Genomic DNA, 20,857 nt, shown 5'->3' with positions numbered 1-20,857 from the left:
AATTTAAAGCCGTCATTTTCATGGAGCATGCTGTCAGGGTGATCCCAAGTGTTTTATGTTGTCGGACTAATTTTGTCCACTCGACGCTGATGTTATCAAAACCTCTGTGATTTAATAACTTTTTTTTCGTTACTTTTTTTTTGTTTGTATGGGCTCCAGATGCTCTACAATACGAATCAGTCACTGTTGCTAGCGTGGTTACCTCGTCATTATTCCTCATAATGACCCCTATATCGTCAGCATAGGCTCTTATAACTGTTTTATTTCCTGATAATGTTAAGAGTTGTAATCTAGCATGGGCATAGCGGAGGAAAGGTCCCAGCGAAAGAGCAATATGGACAGAGGACTTCCTTGAGGAACACCTCGTTCTATTTGCATTGGCCTACATTGTCGACAATTCACCGCTATTTTGGCATTTATTCCAGTTGCTATGTTCTTAATCGACTGTATAACCTTATCGTTGAAACCTATTTTGTTCAATGTCTGTTGGAGATATTCATGATTTACTACATCGAACGCTTTATAAAAATCTAAAACAATATAAAGCACACTTTATGTTTGTTATACAAGTTATTGCAATGATATCCCTGAATTCTTCTAGATTTTGAATAATGGTTCTGCCTTGCGCACAGTTCTGATTTTCACTAATAATTTTTTCAGTAAGGCACGAAATTCTCTTGTTTACTATTCTAGCTATTAATTTATAATCAGAATTCAGCAGTAAAATTGGATTAAATTATTTAAATCTTTGTTTCCATTATTTTTTGGCACCAGAGCAATTTTACTCTTCTTAAACTCAGCCGGAATCGTTTTACCCTGAATAACCTCATTTACAATGTCCTTGATTTTCGCACCTAGTATTGCCCACGATGTTGGTGTGACATAAGTGAACTCACCAATGGAGGGGTATTTGATTACCCACATATCCTTTAATTCTAAACCAGTTATTAGTAGTTTTAGTTCACTTGAAAAATTAAAATTAGGCAACTGATCTTTTCGATTCAAAACACAATTAAAATCACTTCCAAGTAATAACTGTCTTGGAGTTTTCCTTAACAAGTATATCAGGTCATCTTTGAAGAAACGTGCCCTGACAGCTCGATGAGAACTTCCTGAAGGGGCGTAGAAGTTGACGATAGTCACATCTTAGATATTTACTTCTATTCACCGTCCGGATTCCAGTCGTTCCACCTCGCTTACTGTAATCCCTTCCCTCACCAAAACAGCTGTTCCAGCACTTGCTTCGGGAGACACATTTACGTAAGTGCCAAAACCGGGAATTACTAAATCCCAAATTAGAACTTCTTGTAACAGGTCAATATCAGTAGCGGATTCGTACAAAAATTCCGTAAGGGCCGATAGTTTCAAACTGGAAGTAATTTTACTTATGTTTATAGTGGTGACAGCATAAGACTGCGTCATTGTGCTGTCACTATTTAGTTGTTTTGATGAACTAATTTAGTTTCCTGTGGTTCAGGGTTCAGTTAAGCTATAACAGTTTTCTCTGAAGGCTGGACATGGAATAACACTTCAATCAGTTTATTAGTTACTGTCCCGTTTTTTTCTACTTCTGATGTTTTCTCTTGTGCCGCAAGCAGACTGATTTCCAGGTAAACTTTCTGATTTTTCCTCTAGCGATTCGTGTAGGACCGTTTCGGACCGAACATTCTTTGGGCTTGGGTCGCTCCTACCGGATTTTCCCTTCCCTTGGTTACGAGCTACATTCTCATTTGGTTGCGTCGGTATTTTACTTCGCGGTTTATCTGTAGCAGGAGCAGACGCTTTCGCAATTTCGGTTGCCGGCGGGTGTTGACCATGATTTCAGTGGGCCACCACTTCCTCGTTCTTTATTAATATTACTTACTTCCTGATCGGGGGAAACAAATGGAGACTGCAGTTTTGCAATCTCTCCCTGAATTCGTTTATTAACAGATAGCTGCTGATCTCTGCAATTGGCTACTGCACCTGTTGTTTCTTGCAAATTAATACTGACTACATCCCCTTCATTTTCTGGTACCGTATGTGTAGTACCTTTCCGTTCATCAGTTTCCATTCGCATTTTGCCTTGCCTTCCTCAGCCTCCTCATTGCACTGTTTTTGCTTGCGAAGTGAGGGAGTGGGACATGACAGCTCGTCCTCTGAACAACTATCAGTTGTCTCCAGAGGTCGCTTTTCAGTTTCACGAGTAGTGAAAGCAGCGTTTCCCTTCGTTGCTAACGGGGGAAATTGAATGTTATCGTGAAGGGAGATATCAGCTTGGTCCGCTGCGTTAACATCCTCAACCAGTTCAAAAAAATGGTTCAAATGGCTCTGAACTCTATGGGACTTAAGTTCTGAGGTCATCAGTCACCTAGAATTTAGAACTACTGAAACCTAACTAACCTTAGGACATCACACACATCCATGCCCGAGGCGGGATTCGAACCTGCGACCGTAGCGGTCGCGCGGTTCCAAACTGTAGTGCCTAGAACCGCTCGGCCACTCCGGTCGGCCTCAACCAGTTGATCCGGGCAATTCTTTGGTAACAGATCATTTGAGGTAAGCTTCTGACGCTGTGTCAAATTACTTTTAAAAACAACAGTTCGCCACCGACATTCCTGTCTGAAGTGGCCTGTTTCGTTACATATACAACATGTAGCTTCCTGATCTGTATAAACAACTTGCGCCTTATACCCACAAAGGGTTACGTGAGATGGAATATTCGTCTTAACGTCCATCTCTACACAGTGGAACCCGTTGAACCACTGCAGTTTAAAACGAGGCGAGCTTCTTTCATTTGCAATTGATTTAAGGTCCCCGTAGTTTGAAAGAGCTTCCTTAATCTTATCATTTTCAATTTCAATGGGAAGATTCAATACACGAACGGTTTCGTAACGAATGTCTGCTCTATAGATGAAAACCTTACTTTTATAGCCATTTCCATGCACAAGATCTACTTCATTGCCCCACTTTCGCAACACTTTATCAACAGTCGCAACACTGATTAAGTTGACAAAAACACAGTATTTTTCCTGATCCAGTTGTCAAGTATGGACGGTTTCAGAATTGAGACCAATTGCCTGTGTAATCCCGTCATCTATTTCCAGGGATGTCGGCTGAACAGGACGAGATTCCTTGTCAAAAGTAAATACCAGAGTATTCTTCATGAGGTTTGTAGCAATGGTTAATCCAGCGACGCAATTTCGGTTAAACAACCGAAATTCCAATTAGCAGCAGCAAGACCAGAAAGAGCGATCAGATCACAAGGAACAGGAACGAACACGGAGATTAACGGACGGAGAGCACTCGGCGAAGCACAAGTACAGCGATGTAAACAAGGAAGTGCAGCCCAGCAGTTAACAGCGGCCACTCGATAGCGCGGCTGAAACGGAACCACGACTCGGCTGCCGCCGCTTCATGTTAAAAATGGCCACGCACAGGTATATATTATACGACCGAAATTATCTTGCGGTTTTCTCAATAACGCTTGAGAAGTACGCGTTTACACATTTTGTTGTCCTAATGGAACACTATGAGTGTACGAAGTTTGCTGTAAATCCGCGTTCCAAACGTCGTGGCCTCCCCCTGTTAGAGATACTCATCCTTAAGGTTTTCTTGTTGAATTTCTATTTAAAAGGTGGTAGTATGCAGCATACCTGATCACTAAACCCTGTTATTTCAATTAAATCTCGTCGTCCTAGATGCGGTGAACAGTAAAGAAAGTTGAACGTCGCTGCGAAGTGCCAATGAACAAAATTGGTTCCCCATGACGTGTTATGTAACTCATGGAAGTTTAATACGAAGGATTTGAAACTCCCTGTCATATTTCTTCTTTCTCTGTATCTTCACGGAGCTGGTATGTCAATTGGCAGATTTGGCAGTTTTAGCGGTAGATGGTGGCCAGATGCTCTTTCTCTCTCCTCCACACTCCCCCCCCCCCCCCCCCCCCACCTACCATAGCGCAGAAGTCCTGTACCCCAACTTTCGTCATCTGTTGTTATCCCATGAGAATATATACATACATTTTAGAAATGGTAGCATAGCGCCGCAGGGTCTTAACCACGCTGGGACGCCGTGGCGACTCTGCTGGCAGAGACGCCAACACAACACATTGCTCTCACTGGAGGCTGCCGGACCTGGCATCTATCTGAGTGTGGCAGCACTGGCAGTAGAGCTGCTGCTGGGAGGTTCTGCCGGCAGGTCTCCCAGCGTTGCTGCGCTGCCAGTCAAATGCACGGTGGATGGCTGATAGCTGATGGTTGATCCCGAACCAGGACGCCATAGGAGCCGCGAAGCGCTAGCTGTCACTCTCACACGTAATTTTCTTCGAATTCTGCAAGTGAGCTGTAGGTACTTTGGACACCGAATCTTCTATCTGCAAGATTCAGATGAGACCAACAGTTTGAGACACTTCATCTCAGTACTGTTCAGACTGCAAACTGAAAAAAAAAGGTTTTGGGAAAAAATTCTAGAAATTTTCGGAACAAAACAATCGACTTTGGAAGACAAAAAAGAGCTGAGTGTTTCAAAAACTTTTATTTCATTTTACTTCAATTAAGTGAATATAAATATTTCGCAACTGAAGAGCTCACAATTAACAAAATACGCTCCACAAGCTTTTTCACTGCAAGTACAGATCGTCCTCCTCTGTCTTAAGACCTGAAGAATTCATCATTCTTTACAGAAGAAAACAAGAAATCTCAGGGGTTCCTGTGGTCGCGAAATGAACCACTGGAATCTCGTTAACTCTGGAACAGGTGCATTCATAACGAAGAGTGAATGTGTATGTCTCAATCATATGTCATTCGTTCAGATCGTTCCGTGTATAAGAGCGCAAGAACAAATAGAAAATCCGCACGAACTGGAAACATCAGCTGTATCTCGTGCGGCTGCGTTACAAACAAAGAAAATAAGGTGAAAAGAAGATGACGATGACCCATTAATTAAGGTGCTTGGTGCAACTATACAGCAAAGGGAGCGGAGAGCAGAAGATAAAATTTATACTGCCTCCATTCAACCCACATCGAGCTATTTCCAAAGAAAACTGAAAGACCGCTGAAATTGAGATCGTGGGCGTCATAAATGAAGCCCACTTCGAAGAATACGACGCTCCACGTTACAGTCACATTCAAACTACTTACAACAGCGCACTTGCAGGACAATAGCCTCATGGAGATTACGTCCCTCAGTTTCCACACAAACTGTTCCCGGTGCTCCACTCCATTCAAAAGAACTTCACAGAACAGACAAAGCTCATTACCATAGGAGACATGGAAGTTTCCCTCAAAACCTATTTCCAGGTCGAAACAATACAGCTATGTCTCCTGTTGCAGCAGTGTAGCAGAACAATTATTTTAAGAAATTAGGTGTGTAAACAAATGAGACAATTCGCCTACTTTTTGTCTCAGATGACTGTAGTATAGATTTAAGTTTATTGTAAAATACCTTTGAAATACGAACTAAATAATCAGATCTGTGTGTACGTTATAGTTATAAGTGAAATTGTAAAAATTACTGTGAAAAGCAAATAATTAGCTGCTGATTAGACCTTAACGTCACACAAAAACTTTCTGCCAGAAGGCTTTCCTTCAAACAGTGTTCTTTTTTCTTCTTTTTCTTACCACATTTCCAGTAACTCGTTTAATAAACGTACTGAAATTCTCAAGTAGTTGTAAAATTAACCATCACTGAATAGTGTGTGAAATATCGAGTCCACGTTACAATCAGCAGTGAAGCAATGGATGCAGGACTTCGTTTTCTCCATTCACATTTTATTTCGACGTCGCACACAAAGCGTAGATACCAGCTCGCCTGTATTCATTTCAAAACTAAACGCACGCTGTAAGCGTGTCTCTGGAACCTTTATTGGTATCTTCTATCGGCAGACTTGAGCCCTGCCTGCTGATCTGTCAGCGGACCTGCCTGGGTGTCCCAGTTTGGCAGGGACGTAGCTGAGTGCCTGCCCAATATTCAGCTAGTCGGATGTGGAAAACCACTTAAAAACAAAATACAGGTTTAGCTTATCCATTACAGATATTTTTGAACCGGTGACTGTTCATTCAATGAAAATGCATAAAACTGCAGTCACTTTTTTGAAATAGTTCTTTATTCAATCCATGAACCGATTTTCGAACCTTTTCAGGCTCATCTTCAAGTCTTTTCCCAGAAGTTACATAGCTATTTCAAGTATTAGTTAAAAACAGTCTCGGTTGCGATTTTTGTTTTTCACTTTTCAACGACGCGTTTCGCCTTATTTAGGAATCTTCAAGTTATCTTAATTTGGTATTTCTTAGAAGAATCCTTTAGTCAGTGTAGCCAAAGGGCATCGTCGAATATATCAGGCCAACATTGCCTTCGTTAAACTCAGTAAAAAAAAAGTATAATGCTGGCTACTGGCTCTGTGATAAGAAGATGGATTATGATTTAATTTATTCCCATGAGTATTGTTTCTCTGTCTATTTGGATACGAAATTTATTTTTGCACTTAATGCGACAGTACTGCGCATGCATTAAAGCATGTTCCATCTTGTTGTCACAGAGCCAGCACCCAGTATTATGCCTGCGAGAGCTATGTAACTTTGGAAAACAATCTGAAGATGAGCCTGAAAACCTTTTCATGAAATGAACAAATAACTATTTTAAAAAAGTGACTGGATGCAGTGTTATGTATTTACATTTAACATGCAGGTTGGCCGGCACACCAGTCTTCGTCGTTAACCTGCTGTATGGATTCGATTCCGGGAAATTCCCCGCATCCCGGAAGCGGCGTCCTAGTGTGCACAGCTACCCACTTACACTCAAAGACAACGAAAAAAGGAACTATCCGAATAGCAAGGAAATAGGTAGATGTGAGTTTCGCCTTTAGGCAAACGAATAACTACAGTTTCAGAAAAATTGGATGATTTATTCAAGACAAAGAGTTTCATAAACTGAGCAAGTCAATAACGCTCTGGTCCACCTATGGCCCTACTGCAAGCATTTATTCGACTTGGCATTGATTGATAATTGTTGGATGTCTCCGTGGGGAATATCGTGCCAAATTCTGTCCAAATGGCGCGTTACATGATCAAAATCCCGAGATGGGTCGATGGTGTAGCCTATAATGCTCCAAACTTTGTCAGTTGGGAAGAAATATGGCGGGCTTGTTCGCCAAGGTAATCTCACTCACTGAAGTAGAATTATCTTCAGTGATGGGTCATGCTTCGAACTGAGCACCGATGACCAGATAAGACGTGTCAGGTGGCGCTCTGCACAGCTGTGGGGTATCAGTCTACCTCTCGTATGCCAAATGGCGGAGAGCCAGGAGTGGTGATGGTCTTTGGTGCCATTTCATTTCATAGTAGAACCACTCTGGTTGTCATCCGTGGCACACAACAGTACCTCGACAATGTTCCATTGCCGTTTTGTTGAAGCAAACAGGGTATTGTTGGAAAGGTAGGCCTCTATGTTACACGAGTAAGGGTTTCATTACTAAAGAAATGACGTATATGCATGTTAAAGCAAACTATCCATTTTACGAGGTCTAAGCGTTTGAGACCACTCCCTTAATCACATCTATAGTATTCCACAGTGCTGGAACATGTTTAAAAGTATGTATCATTTCTTTTATTCTGTAAATTGCTGTTATTGGTCACACACTGAATGAAGCATCATAGGTAAGATTTCAAAGTGAGAAAATGTGTAAACTACAGTGGAACTAATGCACTGACAGTCTAATAAAATAAGAACTCTATTCTGCAGGAAGGTACACCTCCGAGCAATTCCGTTCCTTTGGAAGTTCAGTAATAGTTCACTTTGTTGACACGCAAAAGATACGATAAAATGTCTTCTGTCTTCCCTCACTGCACACGTTTATCGGCTAGAAGAGGATGCCTTGGGTAACTGTTTTGCAAATGCGAACATTAAAAATGCCACGCCCGGGTTCCTGGGTTCGATCCCCGGCGGGGTCAGGGATTTTCTCTGCCTCGTGATGGCTGGGTGTTGTGTGATGTCCTTGGGTTGGTTAGGTTTAAGTAGTTCTAGGGGACTGATGACCTAAGATGTTAAGTCCCTTAGTGCTCAGAGCCATTTGAACCATTTGAACTATTAAAAATGTGATTACGAGTTGAAAAATGAAAATGTGACGAACATGAATACCAGTAAGCAATAAACACTGGTTTCGGAGTTACAGCTTCATTTGCTGTCGTACAGATACAATACAAGTGGGATTGATTCGATCAGGAAAGCATACTTTTCACATCACTTCCTTCTCTTCTTGGGTATTCGAAATGTATCAACAAAAAACAAGTTACATTAATGAGGCCAAATGTATCGTATTACTAGAGCAAATACACATTTAAGAATAGAAAAATTTTCGAAATTGCCTTCTTGAGACGATGTCATTCATGCAAGCACTGTAATTTTAGTAGTTAAAAAGGACAAGAAGCAATCGAAATGGTAGCCTGGGAATGTTTTAGCCTGTTTAATAGTGTCGCAGGCTCCGATCACACTGGCTACAAAACAAAGTAAACCGTCAGTTATATAATGGCATCTCCCTTCTTTTAGCCTTCCTGCGTGGGTTTAACAGTATAATACTCATGTCACAAGACATCCTGGAAACCTGACGTCATTTCGACGTCACACTCAGTATCGACAATCGATGGGGCAGGTGGCATATTTAGTTTGCCATCTTTAGCTGTTGCGTATTATAACATGCAGTATGCCGTTTCGAGGCCACAGTGCACTGAAAATGTTTCACAAACATGTCACCCTTATAATTAAATCTCAGTGAACAACGCATCACCGATATAAGCCTTGATGAGATTCTTTGATAACCAAGGCACGTCGTTGATATAAGTCAACGGAGATAGTAAAAAATGTGTGCCCCGACCGGGACTCGAACCCGCGATTTCCTGCTTACATGGCAGACGCTCTATCCATCTTTTTTTTATCTCATTTTGTCTGATATTGTTCGTTCAAATTTTTTATTACAGAGTGTAGCAAAACCCTCTGACCGAACACGCTGAGCTACCGTGCCGACATCCATCTGAGCCACCGAGGACATAGACGATAGTGCGGCTGCAGGGACATATCTCTGGCACGCCTCCCGTGAGACCCACATTCGCAACTTAATGTCCCGCACTATATTCATAGTGCCCCTGCCCATCATATATATATGTATGTATATTATTTGGCTGTTTATTTCCCAATATGTGGCGATTTCCGAATGGACAGTTAGGCAGGAAGCTAAGAGGATAACTTTTAATTGCTGCGACTAGAGGAGCAGCAATAAAATTCATATCTTTTCTTCACACAAATATATGGTTCTGTATTTCCGAGTATGTGGCGATTTTCGAAGGTGAGGTCAGGGAGGAATCTAAGAGGACAACATTAATTGCTGCGACTGAACGAACCGCAATACAGTTCAAGTTCTTTCTTGTCAGAAGTATTTGGCTCTTTATTTCCGAATACGTGACGATTCCCTAGTGTATGGTTAAGCAGGATACTAAGATGACAGGTTAAACTGCTGGGAATGAAACTATGAGCAATGGGATCCACATTCTTCCTTGTCATAAATATTTCGCAGGTGACACTAATCTCTCAAAACATCCTGAAAACCTATGACAGTTCCACTTGGTATATTTATGTCTCTGACGACATGTGTGAGCTGATACCCATCTGATAGGGGCCCACGTGGAACGCTAACGATACTCGGTACACTTCCTGCAGTTGTCGATATTGCGCATAACGTGAAAACAACGTCACATTTGCACGATTTTTTTTTTAAATGAGTGTTATCAGGTTTAACATAACCGCAAAAATACTATAGCTTAACTTTGTCAGCTCTTTCTAACAAGGGAACCTCCCCATCGCACCCCCTTCAGATTTGGTTATAAGTTGGCACAGTGGATAGGCCTTGAAAAACTGAACGCAGATCAATCGAGAAAGCAGGAAGAAGTTGTGCGGAACTATGAAAAAAATAAGCAAAATATACAAACTGTGTAGTCCTTTCGCAAGGTTGGCAACATGAAGGACGAGGTAGGTCCCGTGGTTAGCGTGAGCAGCTGCGGAACGAGAGGAGCTCAGTTCGAGTCTTCCCTGTAATAAAGAGCTTAATTTTTTATTTTCAGACTATTTTATTGTGGGAGTAGACGTGATTACCATTCCTCCAGGTTGTACACCTCTTGTGCAACCGTTAGATGTGTTTGGTTTTCGGCAAGTGAAATACTTTGTGTAATGATTCTATGACTTTGCGAAGCTGCACAGGTACAAGAGCAGTATTTTTTACGTGATCGTGTGTCAATTATCAAAGTTCAGGCACTCACACATAATCAACTTCGCTCTCCAAAATTCCAGGACATGTTCAGGTTTGCTTGGACATATGCAGGGTTTGACGGTCTACACACGGAAAAATTTGAAAACGTTAAAAACATATGTTTTGACAGAGCACAGGGAAAACTGTGCGACTGTGAAACTGTTGCACTCTTTGTTGCAGTTTATGTGACAAACTCTTATGTTTTCATCACTTTTTTGGGAGTGATTATCACATTCACAAGAAAACCAAAATCGGGCAAGGTAGAAGAATCTTTTTACCCATTCGCCAAGTGTACAAGTTAGGTGGGTCGACAACGTACTCCTGTGACGCACACGCCGTCACCATTATCGTATGGAATATATCAGACGTGTTTTCCTGTCGAGGAATCGGTTGACCTATGACCTTGCAATCAAATGTTTTCGGTTCCCATTGGAGAGGCACGTCCTTTCGTCTACTAATCGCACGGTTTTCCGGTGCGGTCGCAAAACATAGACACTATTTACAGTGAACAGAGACGTCAATGAACGAACGGACAGATCATAACTTTGCGAAAAAAAAGGAAGTAATCTTTTCACTCGAGGTAAGACTTGAACCAATGACCTGTCGTTCCACAGCTGCTCACGGTAGCAACGGGTCCACGGCGCTGCGGGGCTCACACTAACCTTGATGTAGCCTATCTTGCACAGTTTGTATATTTTGCTTATTTTTTTCTTAGTTCCACACAACTTCTTCCTGTTTTCTCGATTGATCTGTGTTCAGTTTTTCAAGGCCTATCCACTAAATCTGAGGGGGGTTCGATGGGGAGGTTCCCTTGTAAGGATAATGGAAAGCTATATGGCCGAAATACTACAACAAGAAGAGGAAACAGAATTTCTGCGGTTGCACTCCCGAAATTAAAATTTTGTCACGGTCGTTACATCTGTGAGTGTGGGGACTGAATCTTTGAACACGATATGTAAAGTACCAAATTGCGAGACCACAACGTTTCTCTAAAACTACACTCCTGGAAATTGAAATAAGAACACCGTGAATTCATTGTCCCAGGAAGGGGAAACTTTATTGACACATTCCTGGGGTCAGATACATCACATGATCACACTGACAGAACCACAGGCACATAGACACAGGCAACAGAGCATGCACAATGTCGGCACTAGTACAGTGTATATCCACCTTTCGCAGCAATGCAGGCTGCTATTCTCCCATGGAGACGATTGTAGAGATGCTGGATGTAGTCCTGTGGAACGGCTTGACATGCCATTTCCACCTGGTGCCTCAGTTGGACCAGCGTTCGTGCTGGACGTGCAGACCGCGTGAGACGACGCTTCATCCAGTCCCAAACATGCTCAATGGGGGACAGATCTGGAGATCTTGCTGGCCAGGATGGTTGACTTACACCTTCTAGAGCACGTTGGGTGGCACGGGATACATGCGGACGTGCATTGTCCTGTTGGAACAGCAAGTTCCCTTGCCGGTCTAGGAATGGTAGAACGATGGGTTCGATGACGGTTTGGATGTACCGTGCACTATTCAGTGTCCCCTCGTCGATCACCAGTGGTGTGCGGCCAGTGTAGGAGATCGCTCCCCACACCATGATGCCGGGTGTTGGCCCTGTGTGCCTCGGTCGTATGCAGTCCTGATTGTGGCGCTCACCTGCACGGCGCCAAACACACATACGACCATCATTGGCACCAAGGCAGAAGCGACTCTCATCGCTGAAGACGACACGTCTCCATTCGTCCCTCCATTCACGCCTGTCGCGACACCACTGGAGGCGGGCTGCACGATGTTGGGGCGTGAGCGGAAGACGGCCTAACGGTGTGCGGGACCGTAGCCCAGCTTCATGGAGACGGTTGTGAATGGTCCTCGCCGATACCCCAGGAGCAACAGTGTCCCTAATTTGCTGGGAAGTGGCGGTGCTGTCCCCTACGGCACTGCGTAGGATCCTACGGTCTTGGCGTGCATCCGTGCGCCGCTGCGGTCCGGTCCCAGGTCGACGGGCACGTGCACCTTCCGCCGACCACTGGCGACAACATCGATGTACTGTGGAGACCTCACGCCCCACGTGTTGAGCAATTCGGCGGTACGTCCACCCGGCCTCCCGCATGCCCACTATACGCCCTCGCTCAAAGTCCGTCAACTGCACATACGGTTCACGTCCACGCTGTCGCGGCATGCTACCAGTGTTAAAGACTGCGATGGAGCTCCGTATGCACGGCAAACTGGCTGACACTGACGGCGGCGGTGCACAAATGCTGCGCAGCTAGCGCCATTCGACGGCCAACACCGCGGTTCCTGGTGTGTCCGCTGTGCCGTGCGTGTGATCATTGCTTGTACAGCCCTCTCGCAGTGTCCGGAGCAAGTATGGTGGGTCTGACACACCGGTGTCAATGTGTTCTTTTTTCCATTTCCAGGAGTGTATATCTATAATATGTGTCAATAAAATGTGCTGTGCGCAGATATTGAAGTAGTGTCCTCACACGGTATCTCACGGAATTTTCTCGTGTTGTCGGCAGTGGCTCACCTGCACCTGGCGCAGCTGCTGGAGCGGCAGGGCCGCTGCGCGGAGGCGGAGGAGCAGTACCGCCGCTGCTGGGAGGCGGACGGGTCGCGGGTTCGAGACCCGCGGGCGCACGAGGCGGCGCGCATCCAGGCCATGCTGCAGCTGGGCCGCCTCCGCGCCGACCAGGGCCGCCTCACGGAGGCCGTCGCCGCCTTCCAGGCCGCCGTCCGACACCGGCCGCCGCACTTCGCCCCGCAGGTACAGTACAGTGGCGGCGGTCTACACTACTGGCGATTAAAATTCCTGCACCACGAAGATGACGCGCTACAGAGGCGAAATTTAACCGACAGGAAGAAGATACTGTGATATGTAAATGATTTGCTTTTCAGAGCATTCACACAAGGTTAGCGCCGGTGGCGACACCCACAACATGCTGACATGACAAAAGTTTCCAACTGATTTCTCATACACAAACACCAGTTGACCGCCGTTGCCTGGTGAAACGTTGTTGTGATGCCTCGTGTAAGGAGGAGAAATGCGTACCTTCACGTTTCCGACTTTGATACAGGTCGGATTGTAGCCTACCGCAATTGCGTTTTATCGTATCGCGACATTGCTGCTCGCGTTCGTCGTGATTCAATGACTGTTGGCAGAATATGGAATCGGTGGGTTCAGGAGGGTAATACGGAACGCCGTGCTGGATCCCAAAGGCCTCGTATCACTAGCAGTCGAGATGACAGACGTCTTATCCGCATGGCTGTAACGAATCGTGCTGCCACGTCTCGATCCCTGAGTCAACAGATGGGGACGTTTGCAAGACAACAATCATCTGCACGAACAGTTTGACGACCTTTGCAACATCATGGAATGTCAGCTCGGAGACCATGGCTGCGGTTACCCTTGACGCTGCATCATAGTCAGGAGCGCCTGCGATGGTGTACTCAACGACGAACCTGGGTGCGCGAATGGCAAAACGTCATTTTTTCGGAAGAATCCAGGTTGTGTTTACAACATCATGATGGTCTCATGCGTGTTTGGCGACATCACGGTGAACACACATTGGAAACGTGTATTCGTCATCGCCAACCGGCGTGATGGTGTGGGGTGCCATTGGTTATACGTCTCAGTCACCTCTTGTTCGCATTGGTTGCACTTTGAACAGTGGACGTTACTTTTCAGATGTGTAACGACTCGTGGCTCTACCCTTCATTCGATCTCTGCGAAACCCTACATTTCAGCAGGATAATGTACGACCCCATGTTGCAGGTCCTGTACGGGCGTTTCTGGATACAGAAGAAGTTCGACTGCTGCCCTGACCAGCACATTCTCCAGATCTCTCACCATTTGTAACCTTCTGGTCAATGGTGCCCGAGCAAGTCGCTCGTCACAATGCGCCAGTCACTACTCTTGATGAACTGTGGTATCGTGTTGAAGCTGCATGGACAGCTGTACCTGTACATTCCATCCAAGCTCTGTTTGACTTAATGTCCAGGCGTAACAAGACCGTTATTACGGCCAGAGGTGGTTGTTCTGGGTACTGATTTCTCAGGATCTATGCACCCAAATTGCGTGAAAATGTAATCACATGTCAGTTCTAGTATAGTATATTTGTCCCATGAATACCCGTTTATCATCTGCATTTCTTCTTTGTGTAGCAATTTTAATGGCCAGTACTGTACCTAACGTCGCGTCTCGCTTGAGTTGTTCAAGTGACTGAAACGTCCGACGAATTAGGGCGGTATGTGCAACAAGGCTAGTGTTCCGTATTGAATGTCGTTTCTATTATTGCTTGTCATCGCTGTAATGGGAGGCGTATCAGCTGTTTGAAGCGTGTGCGAGAAATACAGGTTGAGACCAAAGTCCTTGGACACCTTCATAAGTTGGAAGATTAAAGGTTGGCTCTGAGCACTATGGGACTTAACATCTATGGTCATCAGTCCCCTAGAACTTAGCACTACTTAAACCTAACTAACCTAAGGACATCAGACAACACCCAGTCATCACGAGGCAGAGAAAATCCCTGACCCCGCCGGGAATCGAACCCGGGAACCGGAAGATTAAAGGGAAAATTGAAATGTGATGATGGGAACATAGGTTTGATGTGCTGCTGCAACTTTTGGAGTGAATGTCGTTCATGGCCGCCACCTTGAAATCGGCCATTTTGGATTCAAGTCATTTTTTTTTTTTTTTAATGGGAAGGGGGTGTATGAGCTCTGTAAGTTAGTGGTGTAATTTGTTTATGTCTGTCTTGTACAGTTTAGAGGTTATTAATGTTCAAAGTTGGGAAATTACCTTCTTACCGACTACTACAACACATGTTCTACGTGTTGTCCATCCCGTGCAATGCACAACTGTAGTCGCCGCAACCACTGTGACTGCACACGGAGGAGAGTGTCTCCTGCAGTTTCATCACAGGCGAGTTGTATGCGTTCCTCCAGCTGTCTCAAATCACGGATGCTCGCAGCATACACTACCTGCTTAAGATCTCCCCATAGATAAAAATCAAGGGGCGTGAAGTCAGGGGATCTAGGCGGCCACTCCACAGGACCACGGCAACCAATCCACTTCCCTGGCAGTTGTTCCTCCAACCATTCACGGACACCAATGCCATAATGTGGAGGGGCTCCATCGTGCTGAAAATAAGATGAAAAAATGCCGTCAGCGGTCAGTGTGGAAGGGAACACAAGGTCCTGCAGAAGCATCAGATAGTGTGGTGCAGTTAAGGTGTTGTAAATGAAAAATCGCCCAATGATGCGGGTGTCCCAGATGCCACACCACACCGTCACATTCGCTGGACTATGTTCTCGAATTGGGGCAACCCAGTTCGGATTTGCGGCACTCCAGTATCGACAATTATGTCGATTATCCTCCCTCTTCGAAGTGAAATACGCCTCATCGTTGAACAGTATGCTTCGCAAACGAAGGATCCAGTTCGTGTTGTTCAGTATCCCACAGGCAGAACTCCAACCGGCGATCAGGGTCATCCTCGGTAAAGCCGGCCGGAGTGGCCGTGCGGTTCTAGGCGCTACAGTCTGGAACCGAGTGACCGCTACGGTCGCAGGTTCGAATCCTGCCTCGGGCATGGATGTGTGTGAAGTCCTTAGGTTAGTTAGGTTTAATTAGTTCTAAGTTCTAGGCGACTGATGACCTCAGAAGTTAAGTCGCAAAGTGCTCAGAGCCATTTGAATCATCCTCGTTAAGTCGATGTTGCATCTGCAGTTTGTAAGGATGCCACTTGGGTGCAATATCCAGACAACGGAGGTTTGGCTTATTCCACATGCTAGGGCCACACGGCGGGTACTTTGTTTAGGACTTTTCACAAACGACGTAACAACCGCAGTTGTTGTTTCCTCATTGGTGGCAGTTCTTGGTCGCCCACTACGTGCCCTATCGTGAACAGACCCCGTCTCCCCCGAATTTGGTGATCACGTGAGTCGCCGTGCTGTGCGATACCGGTTCTCTGTCTCTGTTGTAGTCAGCTGCTATTGTTCGGCAGCTGCGTTCCCCTGACATGGTTTCGATCTTCTGTTCACGTGTCAGACCCATTTTTGATCACCTGGAACAAAGAGAGACATGAGTCGGTATCAAGGCAAATTTGAACATTAATAACTACTAAACTGTTCAAGATAGTCAAAAACAAATTACACCACTCAGTTCGAGAGCTCAAGCGAGTGTTATCTGATGTGTCATACACCCCCCTTCCCATTTAAAAAAAATGACTTGAATCCAAAATGGCGCATTTCAAGATGGCGACCATGAATGAGATTCACTCCAAAAGTTGCAGCCCCACGTCAAACGTATGTTCCCATTATCACACTTCAATTTTCCCTTGAATCTTCCAACTTAAGAAGTTGTACGAGGACTTTTGAGTCGCTCTGTATTGGCAAGAAAGCCTACAGCCAGTGCTTTACTGGTAGTTTTGTGGAGCATGCTGAAATGTTTGGCAGAATTTCGTTATCGGAAACGTCAAATAGCAGATCACTGTGAGACATAAAACAGAAAATTAATAAAAACATATTTACACACAGGTGACAAAAATTATGGGATAGCTATACACATGTACATAGTTGGCGGAAGTACCACGTACACTAGATTTAAAAGTGCACTGTATCGGTGGAACTGTCATTGAAACTCAGCTGATTCATGTGGAAGGTTTCCGACATGATTATGGCCGCAGGGTGGGAATTAAGATACTTTGAAAGTGGATTGGTAGTTGGAGCTAGACGCATGGACGTTCCATTTCGGGAAACGTTAGGCAGTTCAGTAGATCGCGATTCACAGTGTCAAGATTTTGGCGGGAATACTACATATTAGGCATTATCTCTCACCACGGACACCGCAGTGACCGACGGCCTTCACGTAACGACCGAGAGCAGCGGCATTTGCGTGGAAGTGTCATTGTTAACCGACAGGCAGCAGTGCGTGAAAGAACTTCAGAAGTCAAAGAGGGATGTCGCCCAACGTATCCTTTAGGACAGTGTCGCGAACTTTTGCCTTAATGGGCTATGAAAACAGCGAGCGCCTTTGCTAACAGTACAAGATCGCCTGCAGCGCCGTTCCTGTGCTGCTGACCATATCGGTTGAAACCTAAACGACTGGAAAACTGTGCCCTGGTCAGTTAGGTACAGATTTCAGTTGGTAAGAGATGATTATAGGGTTCGACTATGCTTCAAATTCTTCGAAACCATGGACCCAAGCCGTTAACAAGGCATTGTGCAAGCTGGTGGTGGCTCCATAATGATATGGGTTGGTTTACGTGGAATGGGCTGGGTCGTCTGGATGTTGGGAACTTGCAGACTATTTGCAGCCATTCATAGATTTCATGTTCCCAAACAACGATAGAACTCTAGTGCTCCATAAATCTGTTCACGATTGGCTCAAAAACATTAAGAAGAATTCGAGCAAATTAATTTTGCACCCAGATCCTTAGACCGACAGAAATAAATCCCATCGAACATTTATGGGACATTTTCGAAAGGTCAGTTCATGCACAAAATTGTACAAGCAATACTTTCAAAATTACAGGCGGTTGTAGAGGCGGCGTGTCTCAATATTTCTGCAGGGGACTTCCGAATTGTTGAGTCCTTGTCACGTGGATTTACTGCGCCACCCCGACACGATATTAGAAAGTATCCCACGACTTTCGTCCCCTCAGTGTATATGATGAAGCATCTCGCATTTTGTCGTATCCCCGATAAAATCTCCCCGGGCTTTCACAAATCTTAATGTTTAAGTACCTTTGAAAAGCAATTTGACAGGCAGTGGCCGTTTCCTCAGATATTTTACTGTCTCTTTAAGTAATTTTTACAGCTATAGTTCTACTTACTGGGAGTCAATGCGAAATTTGTACAGGATTTAGTGTCTCTTTCCAATCCGTTCACTGACTCACAGGTGGATGAATGACTGCTCCTACATCTATGTTGAAGCTCTTATTTTCCTAATTGTATACACTGGAAGATGATACTTAAAATTTGTTAGGCAGTCCTATGGTGTCTTTCTTCGACTGTCCCGCAAAACATATTTTCAGTAGTGGTGTTGAGAGCAATATCTTTCGAACGTCAGGAACCTGCTAATCAACCTGAATTGTCTAATAGTCATTCATAACTTATGTAAAAAGAGGGAGCTGAGTTTCTGAGGTTCGACGTTTCCTGAACTCATTCTGATGTCAACCGAGATGGCTAAAGCAGCCTTTACAACGATTGAACTCAGAACACGTTGTAGTGCTCTATTGAAAAATGATATAGAAGGCCTGTTTTGTCGACCAGTATACTTAGTTTTTTTTTTGTAGATCCTTGCTATCTGTGCTCGTTTTTCTTCCCCAGGGAACATTTCTATGCTCAAAGAATCTGCGGTAGACTGTTGTCAAGAGTGGAACTATTTCACCAGCCGCTCCGTTGCACCCAGCAGGTAAGCTTAACTAAACAGGACCGATCTATGGAAACGAAATACTGTGTGACACAGTTTTCGGAGACTGCCGCTGAAATGTTACATAAAGAGACGTCGCAAACTGCAAGAAAACAGCGTCCCGATGGGAAAACGCATCGGAACCGCAAACAATTCCGTCACTCACTAGAACAGTGGTACAAAATCGAGACGTCAGGATTTCATTCACGACCAGCAAAGAGAGCGGAGGTTATTAAAGTGTGTATACCTGTGTGAGCCTACCGGTTTCTTGTCCATCACGAGTATTTTGCTTGCAAGCGTGGACGAAAGTTTAGCACGGGAGTCATAATACATGTACCTACTAATGTGATTTGTGGTTCGCAGGGAACTCAGGACATAATTGATGTTTTTAAGTCGCCTAAGCACCAAACCGATCTTCTGGGTGTAGACCACAATAAAAACAACAACAACAGCAACAACAACGACGACGACCACAACACATTTTACACGACTGGTACGATTTTCTCGCAGGTAATTATCCGTCTGAAGATGGTATTTATATCCTGCAATCCCGTTTGTGTGTACGGATTTTATCATGTTTTCCATGCGTAGTTCTGGATGCTCTTAAGAAGTGTATCATAGCGTGCAACGAGGGGGATCCTGAAAGAATTTCACTGTATTTTTGTCTTCATCTTGTCTTTGTTTTATATATTGAAAATTACAAGTACGAGAGAGTGTATTTACACACCCTGTTTTCCAACGTAGTCTCCTCTCTATGGCTTTCCTCCACCGTGAAACAAGGGCGTGTATGACCTGTCAGTACCAATACTTGTACTGGTGATGGCTCCGGAGCTTCACTGTGTGAATCACCTCATCATCATCATCCTCAAAATGTCTTCCACGTATGGCATCCTTGGGCGTGTAAGACCTGTCAGTACCAATACTTGTACAGATGATGGCTCCAGAGCTTCACTGTGTGAATCACATCATCATCATCCTCAAAATGTCTTCCACGTATGGCATCCTTGAATGGCCGAAACAAGTGGAAGTCCAAGGGCGCTGCAACATGTCAGGTGTGACATCCGTGTATAGTCTCCCCGATCACTGCAAATCGTGGAGCTCCGACAAATCGCCTTCTGATGATCTCACCCACCGTGCCCAGCGACTAACTGTATTTCTGCCGACAGCAGATGCTCCATAGACTTACACAAGGATTTGTGAATATTCCCCACACTTTGTTCCTCTGTAGTGAGAAATTCAATGATGGCACGTTGCTTATTACGTACATCACCTACAGACATCATTTTGAAACTGTCCTGCAGCTACGCTATCTGTCGGAAGTGAAGGAAACTTGGCCCGCTCACTCAGGAAACTTCAAATAATACATTTGTGACGTTTCGCATTCGTAGCATTGTTTTTGGCTGAGAAAAAAATGCGTTACATTACACTCTGGGTAACCCTTGTAGTTCAAGGTAAGTGTGCTGTGAGAAAACCTTTCAAGGAAACTGTAACGTTTCATTTACCACACTGAAAGAACTGCTGCACAGAGGATTTGTTATTTTAATAACTTCGGGATTTTACGTATATTTTGAGACTGTCCCGACAGATTTCGCCGACTGGAAGAAATGATGCTGGAAGTCAGCGACGCAAGTGGCTGTATATGGCTGAGTTTCTGCCAGCCATAACAGTTAGAGGTGCAGGCAGAGTTGCTGAACTATTCTGTGGAAGAACTGAGTCACCAGTACGGTTATCCACATAGTACTTCTGATGCTGAGTGGTTGAAATGTCTGGATGTTTCTTGGTCGTTGGTAGCTTGGAGTTCGCAAAACTGGCGATTTGGCCGTCAGCCAACCTGTATGCAGAAGTAGTCGTGGACTATCTGTGAAAAGGTGTTATCTAATTACGTCTTATTCTTACATTCTAGAATTAGTGATCAGCAGCTACTCTGTCCGTACGTATAACTTAGACAAATTCGGAAATGAGTTTGTTTGAAGAGGTGGGAAATCCCGAGCAGACATTATCCAGTTCAAAATGGTTCAAATGGCTCTGAGCACTATGGGACTCAACATCTTAGGTCATAAGTCCCCTAGAACTTAGAACTACTTAATCCTAACTAACCTAAGGACATCACACACACCCATGCCCGAGGCAGGATTCGAACCTGCGACCGTAGCAGTCCCGCGGTTCCAGACTGCAGC

General features: G+C 44.6%; 1 protein-coding gene across 1 annotated transcript in view; it reads left to right on the top strand.

Annotated features, from left to right (window-relative positions):
- The window catches only part of LOC126416907 (protein O-mannosyl-transferase TMTC2-like), a 297,814-nt gene extending 277,225 nt beyond the window's left edge, over window positions 1-20,589 (top strand). Inside the window, exons 4-5 of the mRNA XM_050084790.1 lie at window positions 12,790-13,034; window positions 20,584-20,589. Of these exons, the coding sequence (XP_049940747.1) occupies window positions 12,790-13,034; window positions 20,584-20,589 (251 nt within the window). The remainder of the gene's footprint in view (window positions 1-12,789; window positions 13,035-20,583) is intronic.
- The last annotated feature ends 268 nt before the right edge of the window (window positions 20,590-20,857 follow it).

The sequence above is a fragment of the Schistocerca serialis genome, chromosome 8 (genome assembly GCF_023864345.2).
Source record: "Schistocerca serialis cubense isolate TAMUIC-IGC-003099 chromosome 8, iqSchSeri2.2, whole genome shotgun sequence".
NCBI lineage: Eukaryota > Metazoa > Arthropoda > Insecta > Orthoptera > Acrididae > Schistocerca > Schistocerca serialis.
Note: the sequence above shows the minus strand (reverse complement) of the source record. Positions and strands in the feature narration are given on the sequence as shown.